This window comes from Leptonychotes weddellii, chromosome 11, assembly GCF_054177405.1.
Source record: "Leptonychotes weddellii isolate Sample4059 chromosome 11, ASM5417740v2, whole genome shotgun sequence".
Classification (NCBI taxonomy): Eukaryota; Metazoa; Chordata; class Mammalia; order Carnivora; family Phocidae; genus Leptonychotes; species Leptonychotes weddellii.
In genome coordinates this window covers 23,478,706-23,498,020 of record NC_138379.1, presented here as the reverse complement: position 1 = coordinate 23,498,020, position 19,315 = coordinate 23,478,706, and the positions used below count along the sequence as shown (strand labels likewise).

The 19,315-nt window shown below is 36.0% G+C and overlaps 1 protein-coding gene across 1 annotated transcript; it reads right to left on the bottom strand.

Annotated features, from left to right (window-relative positions):
- Nucleotides 1-452: 452 nt before the first annotated feature.
- HIPK3 (homeodomain interacting protein kinase 3) lies at nucleotides 453-17,995 on the bottom strand. The gene is made up of 12 exons (XM_081798378.1): nucleotides 17,839-17,995; nucleotides 10,820-10,939; nucleotides 10,066-10,152; nucleotides 9,374-9,558; nucleotides 8,117-8,276; nucleotides 7,600-7,723; nucleotides 2,599-2,720; nucleotides 2,211-2,335; nucleotides 1,959-2,120; nucleotides 1,739-1,801; nucleotides 1,150-1,446; nucleotides 453-854 (listed from the first exon to the last, which is right to left on the bottom strand). The coding sequence occupies exons 1-12, from the start codon at nucleotides 17,914-17,916 to the stop codon at nucleotides 710-712; spliced, it is 1,668 nt and encodes a 555-aa protein (XP_081654504.1). The 5' UTR covers nucleotides 17,917-17,995; the 3' UTR covers nucleotides 453-709.
- Nucleotides 17,996-19,315: the final 1,320 nt, after the last annotated feature.

Genomic DNA, 19,315 nt, shown 5'->3' with positions numbered 1-19,315 from the left:
GCATGAGAGGGGAGAGGGTCAGAGGGAGAAGCAGGCTCCCCGCTGAGCCGGGAGCCCAACGTGGGACTCGATCCCAGGACCCCGGGATCATGACCTGAGCCGAAGGCAGACGCTTAACCATCTGAGCCACCCAGGCGCCCCTTTATGGCTTATCTCTTTACGTGTTGGTGTATCATGCTGACGAGGAGAAGCTCGCTAGTTTAGTGGCAATGCATTTCCCTGGCCACAAAAAAAGAGTAGGAAAGGAAATATGGATAAAACCATGCAAATCAATCACCAATGAGAGAAAAAAGCCATATTGGATACTTTACTGACAGTGGGTTATGACTTTATTATGCAAAAATTCCTTTTATTTTGCCAAAATGTTTATTTTTCTCTATGTTCCTATTCCAAATTTAAGTAATAATTGTAGTCTATGGAGAACTTGAGGACGTGGCTTTTTCTACCCTTTCAAAAACAAATGATTCTTTAAAAATCATTTATTAAAAGCTGAATTTTTCATTTAGATGTGTTCTACAACAGTAGAAAAAAGTAAAAGAAAAGTATTACTTAAAACCCAAGTTTCTAAAAAAGTGATCTGGTTAAAAATTATGTTCAAGAGAGAAGCCACTGTGGTAAATGGACAGGCACTTATTAACATAAACAACAAAAGAAATTACAGGCTTTTTAGCAGACATAGTATTTATGGTATGCCACCACTGAAATTCCCTTACCTGTTCGGTCTCTTGCAAGGGGATGGGCTGGACTGCCCTGAGGAGCTGGTGCTCAGGGTACTGTCAGGACTACTTAATGAACACATCCGATCGATATTCAAAGTGCTCTGGCAAGCTTCACAATCCAGACTATCTTTACATCTAGTGAAAGAGGGATGAGAAAACCATGGGTCAAAAATGAGAAGCAGCCAAAATTTACATTATTTAATTAAGGATATGAAGCAGTTCAGAGTGCCCTACATCAACAAAAGCCTAAAGCTTACTAATACAGGAGAAATGCTGTGATAATCATGTTAATTACTATTCAGGATGTTTACTCCAAAGGACACTGACAGACCAGGGATAAGTCCCAGAAAGGTGTTTTTCACCACACCAGAGGGCGCCATCACTATTTAAGGCTGTGGCATGAACACAAGGAACTGCTTTTGGCACTTACTCTCTGAGTGAGTGTCTCTGCGCTGTCTCCTCCTCATCAGTGTCACTGCTAATAGTGATCACACTCACTGCAGGGCTTGGGGAGTCAGCAATGATGATGGTTTGCCGCTGTTTGTCGGAAACTGATGAGTCAGACTCCTGCCGCACAGATGTTTCACAACAGTCTCTCGCCTCTCCTTCTGAGTTATGATTGTCCCGTGTTTCTATACAACGTACTTCCTCGACATCTTTCCCATTTACTAACTTTGGAGAAATAAATGTTGAATGTGGGACATTCGTATTCTGCAATGAATTACTCCTGCAACCAAAGGAATAACGTGTCATTTCTATAATCAAAATATGTACATGACATTTTTCTAAGACATCTTGTTCAAATGAACAATGTGAAGCTTCACTTGTTCAAGATCATGTATATAACATACTAACATATAGATCGTTTTATAAATATATTATCTCTGGAAATATCAGTGTAGATTGCAGTTATATACATTAAAATGGTCATTTCTTGGTAAATGGGGCATCTGAGTGTCTAAAATTGTCTAAGATTATATGTAGATAATAAATCAAAAGGGCAATAAAGACAATCTTACCAACTGAAAGCATTTATTTCCTCTCTTCCTGGCTCCCATTCCATTAGTTTTACCAAAATACCTCTGAGAAATTGAGAAGGGGAGCTGGCTTAGTGTTTGCAACACAGCTATCAAAGAGGTCATTTTGAATAAAACAGAGTGACCCTTTAGTGTACATGCAAAATTTACTTTAAGGACTAATTTTCAAAATGCAGAGGAAAGTTAAAATACTGATACCAACCTGTTCTGGCACAGTTTATTTTTCTTTGTGGTGGCAGGCTGGGGCCAGACAACATGCGCGATGCCCACGCTAATTGGCTGCGGGGCCGATAAAGTTATCTGATTGGTTAGAAGAGGTTGTGGCATCACTGAGCTATAATGATTACTGTGTGAAATCATTTTCCTAGGGAGAAAGTTCAGAAAAATTGAATCCCTTCTATACCGAGATCTGTTCTGCAAACTTCACGAGCAAGTATTTTTGTTTTTAACTTACCCCCAGTCTCCAAGCCTTTGGGAACCAGCCACCCCGTCAGAAGTTAATGCGGTAGTAGCGGGAGCCATGGGTGTGACCTGCTGCCAGGCAGGTACGAGCATCTGCTGTGTTCTGCCAGACCACGTCTGCTGCACCAGATGCAAAAGCAAAGCTAGTAAGTTACAAGTAATTCATCATCACTACAGCTTAAAATCAAAAATACATTACAGTAACAATCATTAATAATTATGTAAAAGTTAGAGCCAAAGACTACAAAAGATCGAATTCCTGTCCAGATCGTTTTTACTATTTCTCAGCAGCACAGGCTGATCTATTACAAGTGGACCAGTGCCCTTACTTGAGTATACGGAAGACAGCATATAGGCAAAAATAATAAATTATTACCAACCTGAGAGAGAACTCCTGGTCGGATCTGTAGTGGTTGTACAGCTGGGGCCTGAGTTACAAGTGGAACTGTATTATCTACTCTTATTGAATAACTAGCAGGTTTACCATGTGTTGCAGGAATACCTATGAAAAAGAAAAATCAAAGAAAACAAAAAGTTCTTAAAAACTGTTTCTCTGAGTTAACTTACAAAACTCTTTTAAATTCAAAGAACTGCTAAAATTCTCATTAGGACTTTAAAACCATCTCTTACATAAAATGTTCATAACATTAACAAAGCAATCTGTTAGGAAAGTGAGGTTCTTTCTATCTACCTTGTGGTACATCATTCCAAAATTGATATAAAGCTATTCATTCTACTGCTTTAAAATGCATACCACCAAGTTGAATCATTTATTTTTCTTGAAACCTCCCATTCCTTTTAAAGTTTGCTATTCTAGCTTTATTTCCTTTTCAAATAGTTTTGCCACTATGATAAAGGACATGGAAAGGTGAATCTAGCCCAACATCCTGATCTTCCAGCAGGTAATGTGTATCTTCTCATACAAACTTCTTTAAAAACTCTAACAGGACCTTACACTTTTGGCACCAAAGGGGGGAATGTATCGTAACTTCACACTTCAATGGCCATGATGGCTTAACATGATTCAAGAAAATTCAGGGATGACACACTCATTCCAACCTCGAAAGGAAAAGCAAAAATAATCTTTCATGATGATACAGCTGAGCTTTGACCAATGTGGCTTACTCCACTAGTATTCCTAGTAGAAAGCTACTGCAACTCCAAGACAAACATGTTCCACTTTGCTCGCCCATGAGGAAAATCAGAAAGCAGAACTGCCAGTCATGTTAATCCTCTTAATACCTCTGTGTCATATACTGCAAAAGTACCTTGCAAATACTGTCTTATATTAAACTTTGAGACAGTGAAATAGTATCACCCCAAATGAGAACTTTGACTCAACAAGATTTTAGGGGCATCCCCCAAACTCAGAAAGCTCAGTTATGAGAATAAATTCACTACTTCACAGTTCCAGTCTCTTGTAGCAGTGACTTTTAATATAGGCTGGCAGATTATTTAAGTATCATCGGTTTTTGCATCAAAGTGATCTTAGGTGTTTCTGATCAGCCATAAGAGAAAAATATTACAATTGTTTTATTTTACTACTGAAAAATAACCTTATAATTTTATTGCACAAATATAAGCGTTAATCCTAAAGAGAATGTGAATTTGGTTGTGTTTATTTATCTTCATAGAGGCTCTTCTCCCACTACCAGGGTGTTCTACCCCCGAGCTCCACCTAAAAAGCTAGGATTAAGTTTAACAAAGATCTATGGATTATTTTTTTAAAACTGACCTTCTTACCCTTCCAAAAAGCATGTTTTGATCAGCAAATTCTCCAAGAAATGGAATATAAGCACACCCAGGCAGTGTAGATACATGGCAGCAATAGACAATCTCATCAGAGAAAAAAGTATTCACTTTGACAAGGATGAAAGGACAGAGCGAACTCTCAAATTCCAACAAAAATCAACTTGCCCTTAAATTCTCCTCATAACTGATGCCTTACAATGAGAAGAATTCTCCTATTATCTTCTCTCCTCATGAGGTCTAATTTATTTTTATCAAATTCAACATGGTTAAGATCCCAATTTTCTATATAGTTATTAGATTAGCTAAAACTTCATCTTTGTTTGATTAGATTTGCTTTAATACCTGCACAGCGGGGCACAAAAGCTTAAAGATTGTTCTAGGACAACAGGAGAATTTTGTTGAAATGTGTTTGATTCTAAAATAGCAGTTTTCAACCAAAGGGGATGAATAACTAGCCCTTCAGGTTGCCAAATAATGTTAAATGCTTGTTTAACATATACTCCAATTTGTTAAATAAAAGCTTGGCTAAGTGTTTCTTAACCTAAAAAAGGTACACTGTCATGGCTGTCGTACCTATATATCTATATCTACGTGTTATAATGTATAATATAACAATGTTATGGCTACAGTACGTATAGTGTCTATACCCATGGAGAATATATGAAAGGCATGATGAACCTATAGACACTGTAGCCCCAAAGTAAAAAATGTCAAATGGAACAGACATAAAATTGACTTAAAAATACAAACTATAATGGTGCCATAACTGCTAACCAACAGCTGCCCAATAACCATTTAAAATGTTTCTTCAAAACGGACTGGCAGCACATTATGAGGGAAAGCAGTAAGAAGACCAATATTGGGATTTTCTACAGAGATACTAAAGCAGATTAGAGGGAAAGCTTTCATTTCTAAGCATCACTATACTAAGACAAGAAACAAAGAACCAACATATTTATAGAGCCTACATGTCCTGCTACAATGTACCTGTTACATAAGCTAACAAGTATTCTGCTTTGTCTTACTGTTAATTCTAATTCCAAAATACTGTTCTTGACATTTAAAAGGTTGATGAGTCTGATGGTATCTCCTTTTCTTTGTTACCCCTATCCTGAGCCACTCATATAGCTGTTGGCATATGTACAGAAAGGTTACTAATCTTTTATCAGTTATAAGGCACATTCAAAGAGAAAAGATTTCTCTGATGCCTCATTGGATGTTTAAAGAATGATGCTTGACTGTGTTCAGAAATGTGTCTCACAAGCCTCTTAAATTTTTGCTACAAACAGAAGGTAGGCTCTGAAAAAAAGAGCTGCTATTCTCAATCTTGATGAGATACCCCACACTGTACCCCACAGTACTCAAGCTGACTTTGGTACACAGGGGAAAATTATTAGAAAAGAATCTGGAGTGCCTGGGTGGCTCAGTTGGTTAAGTATCCGACTCTTGGTCTCAGCTCAAGTCTTGAGCTCAAGGCCGTAAGTTCAAGCCCCACATTGGGCTCCACACTGAGCGTGGAGCCTACTTAAACAAAAAAGAACTTAAGAATCTATTTGTTAGTACACAGTAAAAACTCATCTAAGTGAAAATGCATCTGTCAAAAACCCATTTACATGATAACTGATTAAAAAACAAAGAAGCATCAGTCTTGCATGCTCAAATATTTAGAAGTAAAATGTCTACCACTTACTATCAAACAGTGTAAGTATGTCTAGATAGAGCAAATAGGGCAAAATGTTAACACTTGTTGAATCTAGGGTAGAAGGCATTATGTTATTCTTTGAACTTTTCTACAGGTTTGAAATTTTTATAATAACAATTGAGGAAAAACAAAGAAATAAACACAACAGCATCTCTAAAAGCACTGACATCATGATGATGTGGGTTTTTTTATTACCCCTAGCCATGGGTTACTGTCACAGATACTTACAGACCACCTTGGCACACAATTTCATCTTAAAAATCAACCATCTAAGCTCTTGTTTTTTATCTTCAGTGCTACAAATCTTTCTCTCGATGAAACCTTATATGAAAACCCAATATATATAAAAGATGAAAATAAAGCTACCCTGGAAGAACAAAAATGGCTGCAGAGTGAACATGTTTTCACATCTCTTATTACCAGCCGATCAAGTCAACAAACATACCTCAGTGCTTTATTAGGCACTGTAGGAGATATTAGAACTTTAGAAACGTTGCTTAAATCCTTAAATCAAACAAAAATTTCAAATAACCCGCAGAATACAGAAATACTAGAGCTAGAACTCACAAAGCTATTATCTATTCAGCCCATTTCCTTTGACTAAGGCTGAAAACAGGTTACCAGACTCATCTAGAATGACACTGCAAACAGCAGAGAACAGGACGGTATCCCAGGCGTCCTGACTGAGCACCGACTACTTTCACCAACACTACTACGCAGTACTAACACCACACTTCCAAGAGTCATTTAGGGCCTCATTTGTAGTTAACCTCTTGCTTTAAGACAGAATTAGATGTTAAAGCCTAGCAAAGACAAAATGCTAGGAAAGGACCTAGAAAGTCACATTTTATTCTGGTTATTCCAGCCATAATATTGGCTGCTACGGTCCTTTAAGAACCACTAACAAGTGCCCGGTTTGAGAGTTTATGGCCTCTTCAAAGGTATTCTGCCACTCATCTCACTTGAGGTTTTAATTTGCTTTTTATCTAAATAAGGGACATAATCTAATCGAGTCAAAATCAATCTCTCCTTTTTTAATCCTAAGGTATGGGCAAAGAACAAGACTCTAAAATTTGGGGATAAAATTCCTTTGACCAGCCATCAAAAAAAAATGAAATCATGCCATTTGCAACAACATGGATGGAACTAGAGGGTATTGTGCTAAGTGAAGTAAGTCAATCAGAAAAAGACAATTATCATATGATCTCACTGATACGTGGGATTTAAGAAACAAGGCAGAGGATCATAGGGGAAGAGAGGAAAAAATGAAACATGATGAAACCAGAGAGGGAGACAAACCATAAGAGACTCTTAATCTCAGAAAACAAACTGAGGGTTGCTGGAGGGGTGGGGGAGGAGGGATGGAATAACTGGGTGATGGACACTGGGGAGGGTATGTGTTGTAAGAGCACTGGGTATAAAACTGATGAATCACAGACCTGTACCCCTGAAACAAATAATACATTACATGTTAATTAATTGAACTTAAATTTTAAAAAATTAAAAAAAAAAAAAAAAAGAATTCCCTCGACCAAAATTTAAAGAACTGAGTTCTCAGTCACTTTAATGTCTGGTAAGAACAGACAGATAAAAGGCACTTACCTAAACATCTGGAGCTGTGATAACCACTAATGGACAACCCCACAGTTTTCCAAGCTCGTTAATTTCTACTAAGGTATTTCATTGTGCTAGACTCTACAGGAAATCTCATTATCATAATGACCCATTTTGTTAGTGATGATTACAGTGGAGCTCCGGTCAAGAGAGGAATGTCACCGGTCTAAAGGCTACCAACCAGCTTAAATTTAATTCAAATGTGGCACTAAATATATCAAAAACTATGCAACATATTTAATTACTAGATGCCTAAATTTGTTTAAAAATAATATATGCGTAAGTTCAAAGTGTAATTTAAATCAGGGAGTACCTTGAATAGCTGGGGGACAGATAATCAGGGTCTGCTGAAAAGCATCACCACAACCAAAATGAGCAGTTCCGGCCTGTAGAGGAATTCCATGGTGCGCCACTGAATGAGCGGACGTGGTTAATGCCTGAAAGGATCAGCACAAGCGGCATTATCCTGAACAGTCTTCTAACTGCCACGCGCATGCTTTACAAATGCAATTCGAATACACTTCTTAAAATCATACTTCTATTGATAAAAATGGACCCAGAAACTGATTTTACTCAACTTTACTTTTCGTAGAGTTGCTGTACAGAAAGGCAGATAGGGGATACTGACAGTGAAAGGTGATAAAATAAATGAGCTTCAGCAGACATGCTGATTGTTACCCTGAAATATTCAAGATTTCACAAAATAACCAGTGAGACCCTCACCAGCACGTGACTTCTAACTGCTGACATAAGACTTCTATATACCTCAAAAGCAAAATGAGCAATCATAAGAAAAGGAGTATAAATTATTAAATACTCTAAGTTCTTACCTGATTTCTTAATGTGCCAATTTTAGTAAAACTTGCTGTCAGATTAGCAGTACTGCCTGAAGCAACTGGTCTTAAAAGGGAAGTTTTATTGTGATTATTTGTGTCACATGAGTTTGGGTGGGACTTACAAATATCCATAATATGAAAACAGGACTTTACACTGCAAAAAAAAAAAAAAGGAAAGGAAAGGTGATTGTAATATTATTTTAAATGTTTAGTTAGAGTAGTTTAAAATTTAAAGTTTCCAAAAGAAAAAAATTTCTACCAGAAAACCTACAAAAGACTGAATTTTAAAGCAAGTGAAAGTATATCTTATATCTGCAATATTTTCTAAGACATCAAAGCAATAGTGAGCATTTTTTGACTAGCACAATTTAATTTTATGACCGCTGCCTGAAATAATTTTTCCTAAATTTCTAGATCTCTACATTCCTAAACTACTGGTACAAAGTATATGGTTATCATGTTATTTTCAAAGTGCTTATATATGGAAATCATTAGATATTTTTAACTGTTGGGGATAGGGATGGGGAGAGTAGTTGGGCTTTATAAAAATACCAATTTTGAGGGTAATCCATAATAATTAATACTGGTTTGTCCCTATACCTTCTTCCTTCAGTCATCTAAAAATATTAATATCAGTCATTAAATAATATTAAATTATACTAATATATAAAAATATTAAAATATTTTATAAAATATTAAAAGAAAAGGTGTGGGCTTTAAAGAATTCATAAGATTTGTCTAAGGTAAATCTGATAAGACCTTCTCAATTTGAGAATATATTCTTCTCCACTAACCCATAAAAACCCTCCTTTCCTTCCACAACACAGAGGAGAAGGTGTGGGCAGGGAAAGCAAACGGTGTGAAGGGAAATTAAAGATGGAGTTTGCAGGACTCAAAAGAGGATGGAAAACTGTTAACACTTCCTTTTATTATATATATGCCTGGTTATTAAGTGATTAATATAAAACATAAATATATAAAATATATAACATAATATACAAAAATATAAAACAAAGTTATTTCAGTATGGTATTTTTGGGAAAAAGAACATTGGAATGCAACTCAGATTTATATTCTGGTACTAGCTGCCACTTACTAGTCCATGTGAATTTGGCCAAGTTAGCTTAACCTCTTTTGACTCCATTTACTTACATTTAATAAATATACTGAATCATCTCTCTAACATACTAATTTTCTACAGACTTAGTATTATTTTTCCAGATCATTTAAAAAGATTTTCAAGTAACATACTGGTTGCTATGAGGGAAATCTAGAAGATGTTTCATATTAACAAAAGGATGGTTCAAAGTCTCAGCTGGAGTAATTCTTAAATCTGCATCAATCAGCAACATTTTCTTCAACAGACTAACAAATTCTCTTCTATCAGCTTTCTCAGCCAAAAGATCACTTCCTTCCAAATCCATCACTGTGTTCACCTATAAGATCAAAATTTCAAGTTGTCAAAAAAAAAAAAAAAAAAAAAGCCACAGAAGTTAGTATATGTTAAAGATTCAGTTTAAAAAAAAATACCACAACACAGAAAAGAACAGAGGACTACAATTATTTTGAAACAAGAATGAGTAATTGAGTTTTAACAAATTCACAAAATGTTTCAAGGTACCAAATAGTATTTAAAACAAGGGAAAAAATTGTTTTAAACAAATATCCACTTCTAACAAAATATAAGGAAAATAAATTGGTACAGCTAGGATTTTCCCTCTTAAAGAAAATACTTTTTACTAAAGCACAGGATGGTATAAATTTAATATTTGATAAAGACAAATGCAATTTAGTTCCTGAGAGGAACAATTTTGTTTGAAAAGCTTAAATCCAGCAAGCACTCTATAGTTCTTTAGAAGACGATTAATATCTGGTGGCATCCTTGGCATTCAAGTGTAGCATCGTAAGCAGGGAAAACTAACAAACATGACCGTGGTACTCACATGCACTATATCATCCAGACTGTTGAATATGTACTTTCTGGCTTCTTTAGACTTCATTCCTGTCTCTGCCTCATGCTCTTCTAGTGTCTTATTGGATATCAAAGAGGGAAAATAATATATTATTACCCACCATTTGGAAATTCTTTATTTCTTTAGTTCTGGCACATCTAGTCTAATACATTGAATATTCTAAGGCAAGGAATTCCAAAAGATTAACTATCAAAAATGTACTTTTTAAAAGTACAAAAAAAAAAATGAGAAGACTTGGTTCAGGTAAAAAATATATATCATATATATATATATATATATATATATATATATATACACAATCCTATTATATCCTTTATAAGTAACTGGTTATAAAGTTAATCATTGAGGATTTACTAATCCCACAAAGAGCCTAGGAATAAATTAGGTACTTGGGTTATGGAGTAAAATGGTGAAATTTAGTCCCTGTCCTATAAAGCTTAATAATGGGAAACTGGGTAGAGAAGATGAAACATACAACACAGAAGTAATTACATACATAAAATCTAAAAAACCATTTAAGATGAGTTAATTATGTTGCCAGGTTAGAGAATGAGCTAAGTTATTCGGGGAAGGCTTTTTTTTCCCCCATTAAAAAGGGGGAAGGGTCAAAAATGAAAATTCAAAAGAAGAAATACAGTAAAATAAAAATAGGCATGGGGGATATTATCCACATGATGCATCTTAGAAAAAATGTTTTCCTGAATATTTTTTTTTAATGAATTACCTTTAATCTCCAACCAGAATGAGAAATATCTGTTTCTCTGCAAAAAAATCTTGTGGATTTCGTGCCCACATTTAACAACTGTTCTCCTGGTAAACCTTGAGTCTGAGAAATATATCGAATCTGAAAAATAATATATAAAACAGAAGAGTTTATTCTTTCATGTAATAGATATTAACTGAACACCTATTCTCTATCAGACACTAAGTTCGATGTTAGGTCAAGAATTAAATGACGTAGTCTATGCCCTCAAGAAATTCTAGTGGGGAGCATACAAGTAAACAATTATATTACAGGGTTGTAAGTACCATAATAAATACAAGCTTATGGGAAGACAGAGAAGGGACATGTAAAATAATTGTAGTCACATAAAGTTCCAGAAGAGGTGATGCTCAACTTGAGTCTACAAGGACAAGTTAAGAGTTCTTTAGCCCTGAAGAGTGGGGAAAACCTGACTATGATATATGCTAAGGTTGTAATATGAGTAAATATGCAAAATCAGGAGAAAATACCCACACATTCAGATCCTGGCAGCGCGGAGGTTCACTCAGTGAAAAATGACAAGAGGTAAAACTGAACTAGCAGGCAGAGGGCTTCATCAGTAAGGTAAGAAGTTTTATCTGTCCTCTTTCCCTCTATAAGCCCCAAGTGCCCACTGTTTTATCTCTAAATCTGTATATAAATATTATCTCTAGCCCTGGAGCTGTAGATCCAACTGCTTACTGAAACTCTCTACCTGGCTGGACCTGAGGTCCCTCAAAGAGTACATATCCTAAACTCAATTTTCCCTTAAATCTGCTAATCCTCATGTATTTCCCAGCAACAAACACCAACACTAACCACCCAAACCAGAAACCTGAAACTTACACCAGACACATACCCTCTCCCTCATCTCTCTCCCCACAACATCCAAAACCCTAACAATTTTACCTCATTAGTATTTTTCCTAACTGTCCCTTCTCTCCATCCCTCTTTTAGGTCTTCTTCAATTTTGAGTTATACAATTTCACAAGCCCCCTAACGTAGTTTATCTGCCTCCCTAATGATGCCATCCACTCACCCCCAATTCATTACTCATACTAACAGCCATTCTGGCAAAACACAAATCTGTTACTCCCCTGTATAAAATCACTTCCCCTCATTCCACATCCCATAAGTGGCTGAGTTTGAGTTCCCTGTTTTACAGAAACAGAAAGTGAAAAGTACCCCAAGGTACTTTTGCTAGATGCTACATCAGAGTTCTCAGATGGTAGGAAAGGTCTTCAACAATTCAACAAACATACACAGAGCATTTATTATATGTCAGATGCTAAAGATATGCAAATGAATAAAACACAGTGACAATCTGCAAAAGCATATTAATTCAGAATAAATATTTAAGCACATAATATGCAATTAAGCTAGGAAGTGCCATTATGAAGAAGAAAACAAAGTGCTAAAAGAACACAGAGAATAGGGTAATTAACGTACCTATGAATTTGAGAGGGCACTGAAAACAAAACAAAAAAATGGCAAGTGATCTTGTGAGTTTATTTTTGGTCATAATGCCTGTCCTGTCTTCTAAAGAAAAACTGTTCCATCTATACCCCCTAATACATGAAGAACTCACCCTTTGCCTCCTCCGTCCCCAGTGAATTAAGGGTGAAAACCTGACTCAGAAGCAATTAATTCATAAATTCAAGTTGTGAACTCAACTAGAAATAAGCTAATAAGCAAATGAGATTTACAATGTCAGGAATGTGAATTAACAAGTATCAACCACTGTTGAGGGAGGAACTAAAGGGTTACAAAACGGAACTGGAGTTTGGTGGCCACGCTAATCTAACCAAAGTTCACAGTGAGCAGAAACTCTGAGTAGCAAGTTAGAACCAGAACAGATAAAAGCACTCGAAGAGCAGTCAACTTATGACCCAGCTTCATCCAAAGTGAAGTTCTATCATGTCTATTAATTCCATTAAGTGCTGCTTTGAATCCAAAAGCACTTCCAACTCCACACTTCACAAAATCCAGTCATATTACAGCTCCATACTTGGGTTTTGGTGACAGTCTACACATACGTACAGGAACTCTTACTTGAGCCAGCTTGAGAAGGTCTCTACATAACCCAAATAGCCTGACAAAAAGAACTTTAAAGATGCACAAACAATGAATCATGGAACACTTCATCTAAAACTAATGATGTAATGTATGGGGATTAACATAAGAATAAAAAAAAAAAAAGAACTTTAAAGATTCCCACTCCCTCATAACACTCAGGAGCTGAAATAGTCAATTTTATTTTTCTTACATAGGATATGACTTGAAATTACCAAGTAAAATAATTTGAATATAAATTCAGACTTTTAGCTGTTCTTGATGAGATTCTAAACTCCAACAAACATTTTGCAAGAACAATCAACATTACCAAGTTAATACTGTCCATCTACCCATAAAAATATTATTTAATTCCCTAGAATGTTTTGGATAGTTCCCTGATAAACAGAAGTTCAATCCAATACACAGAACACATTAATAAGACAGTATACCTACAATTAAGACAGGAAGGGTTGATTCAAGCACAGTACTAATTAACAGGGCAGCCTTCTCTAAACACGCATACCATTTGTTTGTGTACGAATGGAAAGGAAATGCACATATGAGAAAATATGACATGTAAGAAATTCTCAACAAGGTCAGGGCCTAGCTGTAGAATCCAAAATTCAAAGAGGAAACTGCCTTGGAAAAGCTTTAAGAAATAGATGATAAAGATGATTAAAGAGCTATAACACAAACCCCATAATGAAGAATTAACATAATCTGCATTATTTTTTTTCCTGGTGACTCAAATGTGGCTTTTAAGTATATAATAATTATAAGTCTACCACTAATTCTTTTTCACCTCCTTTGGGAAAAAGAAACCTGTTATTGCATTAGAAGGTTAAATAAAGGTTAGATATAAGACATACCAATAAGAGTAAAGAAAGAGGTAAATTACAATAGATTTCATACAAAGTCTTTATTTTTGTAAATGTTCCACGTGCACCCAAAGCGTGCATTCTGCAGTTCTGCACGTAGTATTGGATGGAGTACTCTATGCCTGTGTCACTAAATCAACTTAGTTAATCACGGGCTCAAATCCTCTACATACTGATCATGTTTCTATTTTTGCTCCATCAATTATTGAAAGAAACGTGCTAAAATTTCTAATTATGATTGTGGGTTTATCCATTTCTCTTCTGGTTCTGTCAATTCTAGATTTATATTACTTTAAAGTTATTACTACATGTACAAAATATAGAATTGTCATATGTTCATGTTGAACTGAACTCCCCAAATTAATTGGCTAAGCTTCCCCTCTTTATAAATAATGCTGATGAATCTGTAATGTAAGAATACTTCTATTGTTAAAAGGCAATGTTATTAATAAAAGCAAAACAGGGAAAAAAAAAGAATATCTTATACAACATACATTCTGAGAAACATCTGTACAAAATGTTATCACAGGACAAACTGATCAACTAAGTTCCTGGATCCATCCCTAGAACTCAGTCTGGAGAGAGAGAACACCGGTGGAGGTGGATGGATTTGAGAAACTAACATAAAGACCATAAAACCCTCCTCCAGGGACAGCAGAGAGGCAGTGGTAGGGTGAAAGTGAAGTCTGGAAGAGGGCTGGAGCACAGACTGGAGCAGGGTTTAGTTGGGCCCTTTCTTGAAAGTATCATTATCCATAAGGTAGTGTAGAGGTGGTCCACTGCTAACAGCATAGATTCTGGATTCAAACTGCCCGGGTTAGATTCTTGGGGCAAGTTACTTAACTTCCCCACACCTTGGCTTCCTCATCTGTAAAACAGAGGCAATAGTAGTATGTACCTCTAGCAGTATAGGGTTGCTGTGAGCATTAAATGAATTAATGAAAGTGTAGGAACAGTTTCTGACACATAAAAGAGCTCAGTAAGTAATAATAATATTACCATTACCCACTGTACTGCCACTGTAAGGAAAAAAAAAAGTTCAAAAATAAAATAGCAACAGCACCCCAATTAGGTGTCCAAGAATATCAGGGCAGCTGATGACTGGAACAGGGAACAGAAAACAGATAAAGGCATACCCTATTGATGGCCTCTTCACATCCTAATTAGACAATCGTAATCCAAGGAAGCTGGTGAAAATCTATGAAATCCAACCACATTAATAAACAGACTAAAGTAAAAAACAACCAAAAAAACACTTACATGAACATTTTAATAGATGTATAAAAGCATTTGAAAGTCCAAAACCAATTTAGGATAAAAAAAATAATTAGAAAATTAGGAATAGAGGGAGTTCCCTTATCTTGAAAATAGACATTTATCAAAACCTATATAGGACACATCACATTTGGAAATGAGTATATAAAGTCTAAGATTGAAACCAAAACAAGAATGCTTACATCATCACTCTTACTCACTCCCACTCAGATATTTTGGAAAATAACTTTTAAAATACCAAACTAATAATTATGATGTAACTACTGATGTTATATGCTAATATATTTTTTAATCATTATATTCTCTTGGAATTAAAGTACTATACATTCTGAAAGTACTGTTAATATGGATCAGATTAACACCTGTTCCCAGTTTACAAAACAAAAAATCTATCATGGAACTTAGAAAAAGCTTTGATCAGGGCTTTGTCTCAAATGACCATTGTGACTTTCGACAAGACATTTCATTTTTCTGGGCCTCAGTTATCCCTTTTATAAAATAGGAAGGAATAGTAAATAGATAATCTGCAGGTCCTTTTCAGTACTAATGTCAGGTGTCCAAGACTAGAACTGTAGAAGTCCCAATCCAAAGTACAGCAGCAAATCAATCTGAAGTTGCCACTAGATGGTGTCCTGCTCCAGAATACCATACATGTCATAACTTGGTAGTCCACAAAACCAGAGGTATACTTCTAGCATTTGACTGGAACTTCAGCCTTCAGCAGCTAAGAGACTATGGGACTCTCCCAACTAGATCACCAACTCTTTCAAAACTAGCACCAGTCTAGCATCCACATCAAAGTTAGGTTGGTAAAAAGCCGAAGGAAACCAGGATGTATGGAAAATGTTACAGAAACTACCTTCTAGAGATATGCTGAACATGGAGGATGAAAGGTAGAGACAGACTACAGGAAGCCTAGCATAAAAGAGGTGGTTTATGGGTAGAAAGTCTTTGTAAGAAGATAAGAGATTAAAGTTAATGATAACATCTAATCTAATAATTAATATTAAATGACTTTTAGGCTCATCTCAGCAACACGTAAATCACCAAATTCATAACCTCGCATACCTTTTTTTTTTTTTAATTTATTTATTTATCTGAGAGAGGCACGGGGTGGGGGGCAGAGGGAGAGAGAGAATCCTGAAGCAGACTCCGCACTGAGTGCAGAGCCCACCCAACACAGGGCTCGATCCCATGACCTGAGCTGAAACTAAGAGTTGGCTGCTTAACCAACTGAGCCACCCAGGTGCCCCCTCATACCCTTTTTGATACAGAGTTAAGCCCTGAAAATCAGAAATAAGGCACATTTTATTGCTACAATTATGTCATGGTTGCATTAAAATGTTCTTTTTTTTTTTTTTTAAGATTTTATTTGAGAGAGAGACTGAGAAAGAGAGAGAGAGCACGAGAGTGGGGTGAGGGACACAGGGAGAAGCAGACTCCCCACTGAGCAGGGAGCCCAATGTGGGACTTGATCCCAGGACTCCATGATCATGACCCGAGCCGAAGGCAGACAGTCAACCAACTGAGCCACCCAGGCACCCCAAAATGTTCTATTTTCTATTTTTTCATTAAAAGTTAAATAGTATATCATTTAATAAAAATATCTACTAGAAACAAAACTGCTGTAAGCATTTTGTTCATTTTGACTAAAGTTTTCCACTAAAATATGAGTATATATCTCTCTAATAAGGAAGATGCTATGAAACTTTTTCACATACAGATTAAGTTTATAACTACTCCAAAAAAGAACCTTGGTATTAAAACTAAACAAAACAAAAACACAAGAAAATAGCAAACAACATTCACTGTCTAATAGCTTAGAGAGGCTAATGAACGTTAACTGAAAACTATCATGGGAAGTGTTTAATGGGGGCACCTGGGTGGCTCAGTCAGTTACGTGTCTGACTTCAGCTCAGGTCATGATCTTGGGGACCTGGATGGAACCCTGTGTCTAGCTCCCTGCTCAGCAGGGAGTCAGCTTGTCCCTCTGCCCCTCCCCCTGCTCATGCCCTCTCAGTCCCTCAAATAAATAAATAAAATCTTAAAAAAAAGTGTTTAATGAAGTAATTTGCTGGATTCTACAGAGAATCATTTAAATAATGTTAAACTAGATTTCCAATGTCACTCAAAAACAGCTTAAAATACTAAAGAGGGTTCAGGTGACTGAAGTACTTAAGCCCAATAATGGTTGCTGATTTAAGATCAATAGTTATGATGCTTTTATTCCTTGAAAGTGGCTGACATTTCATCCATCATCAAAGTCTGTCACCCAAGTGTAGCTTTATTATTTAAATGGACATAGTCCAGCCCTTTAAAAATGTCTAAAGAATAAAAATAATACAAAAAAGTGTTTTTGCAAAACTGGTTTGGGGGACTGTGGACTGTACCTTTATGAAACCTTACTTCAGCTGTTAAAGTTTTTAAAAACCAAATACAGTTTTGAGATCTTGAATTTAAATTCCCTAAGATCTCAGGTTTTGTCATTTTATTTTAAAGATTTTTTTGGGGGAGGGCAGAGAGAGCGAGAGAGCACAAGTAGGGGAAGCTGCAGGCAGAGGGAGAAGCAGGCTCCCCGTTGAGTAGGGAGCCCAACGTAGGGCTCGATCCCAAGACCCTGGGATCACAACCTGAGCCCAAGGCAGATGCTTAACAATTGAGCCACCCAGGCGCCCCTTGTCGTTTTATTTTAAAAAGATTTTCATGGGTATTATATACCTGGGGAAATGCATTCCTATTAGTCTATTATTTTTCTTTACATTCTATCTAGATCTATCATGACAGTTTTGTTACCTGGTCATACTCCAAGGCTCCTGGGTAGAGCGGCCATCCAAGGAATAATTCTGCAATCACGCATCCCAATGACCACATGTCTATGGCTTCACAAAATGGCAACCCCAATATAATCTCTGGAGCTCTGAAAAAAAAAAAATCACAATGATTTTCCTTTAAAATTATCTTATTTCATCTGACATTCTAAGAAAAGTTAGTAAAATGAGAAGTCACCTTCTATTTATAGTAACTCTTCACTTTTCAGAATTCTTTGAAGCCTAGACATAATCTTGAATTAAGCTTACAAGGGTACAATGAGTACAACCATTGCTAGGATAAAATCTCTATTTAACATTACAGAGAATTTTAGAAAAAGCACAGATCTTGTATTTGAGACTATAATAGATTAGAAATAATACACTAGAAAGAGAACTGGCGAACTATGAAATATACGCATTGTTGACATCAACAGAACTGAAAACCAGACATTGAGAGGTAAGAGCAAAACAAGCCCAAAGACTAAAAGTGGATCTAGGCCTAGATATTACTTCAGAAAACAATAATAAATATTCACAAAATCAGGACTGTTAGTCATCAGAAGAGACAAGACCAAGTGCAATGTATTCTGCTTTAAAAGGCAGAAAAATACAAGGTATCTAAACAGCAAGAAAGCATTTTAGCACTTGAAGAGCTTCGATTACTTGGAAAATGTATCCCATGAAAAATATCATGCCCAGATAAATTATGTGCTACTTCACATGACTTTACATGAGAAAAAGTAAGATTCTGAGAGGCTTCACATACAGCTATGTAATTCCAAAGTGAGTCATACAATCATAGTTACCCTAAACAGTCTCAAATTTAAGAGAAGTTGAAGGTCAATACAATGAATGGGTTTTTTCATGAACCACTTGAGAGTAATTTGCCAAGTAACTTTGTATTTCCTACAAACAAGGATATTGCCCCACATAACCATAATACAATCATCAAAATCAGGAAAGGAACACTGATACATCTCTACCATCTAAGCCTCAGACTCCAAGTCTGGCCAATTATACTAATAATGAATGTCCTTTATGGCAAAAGGATCCAATTCAGAACCATGCATCGCATTTAGTTGTCATATCTTTTAGAATAGTTCCTCAAGTCTTTCCTTGATTTCTATGACCTTGGCACAAGCTATTACAGGCCAGTTCTTTGTAGAATGTCTCAGTGTGGGTTTCCCTGATGTTTCCTCATAATTAGATCCGGGTTATAAATCTTTGGGAGGAGTATGACAGAAGTGATGCTTTTCCTCATGATGTGCTGTCAGGTGGTATACAATTTTGATTTGTTCCAGTAGTGATATGTTCACTTTGATTATTTAACATGGTATCTGCTAGATATTTCCACTATTGAGTTCCTCCTTTTCTCTCTCTAATTAAATATTTTGCAGGACTTAAATTTGAGACTATATGTGTAAGCCATTACTATCAAATTTTCCATTTCTTCATTTATT

Bases quoted from the DNA above. Each gene is read 5' to 3' on its own strand.
- HIPK3 (XM_081798378.1), bottom strand. From the start codon at position 17,916: ATGTGGTCATTGGGATGCGTGATTGCAGAATTATTCCTTGGATGGCCG. The intron at 10,153-10,819 runs GTAATTCATTAA...ATATCCAATAAG, and splicing joins ATTCTGGTTGGAGATTAAAG to ACACTAGAAGAGCATGAGGC. The intron at 8,277-9,373 runs GTATGTTACTTG...TTTTTTTTGCAG, and splicing joins GATTTCCCTCATAGCAACCA to TGTAAAGTCCTGTTTTCATA.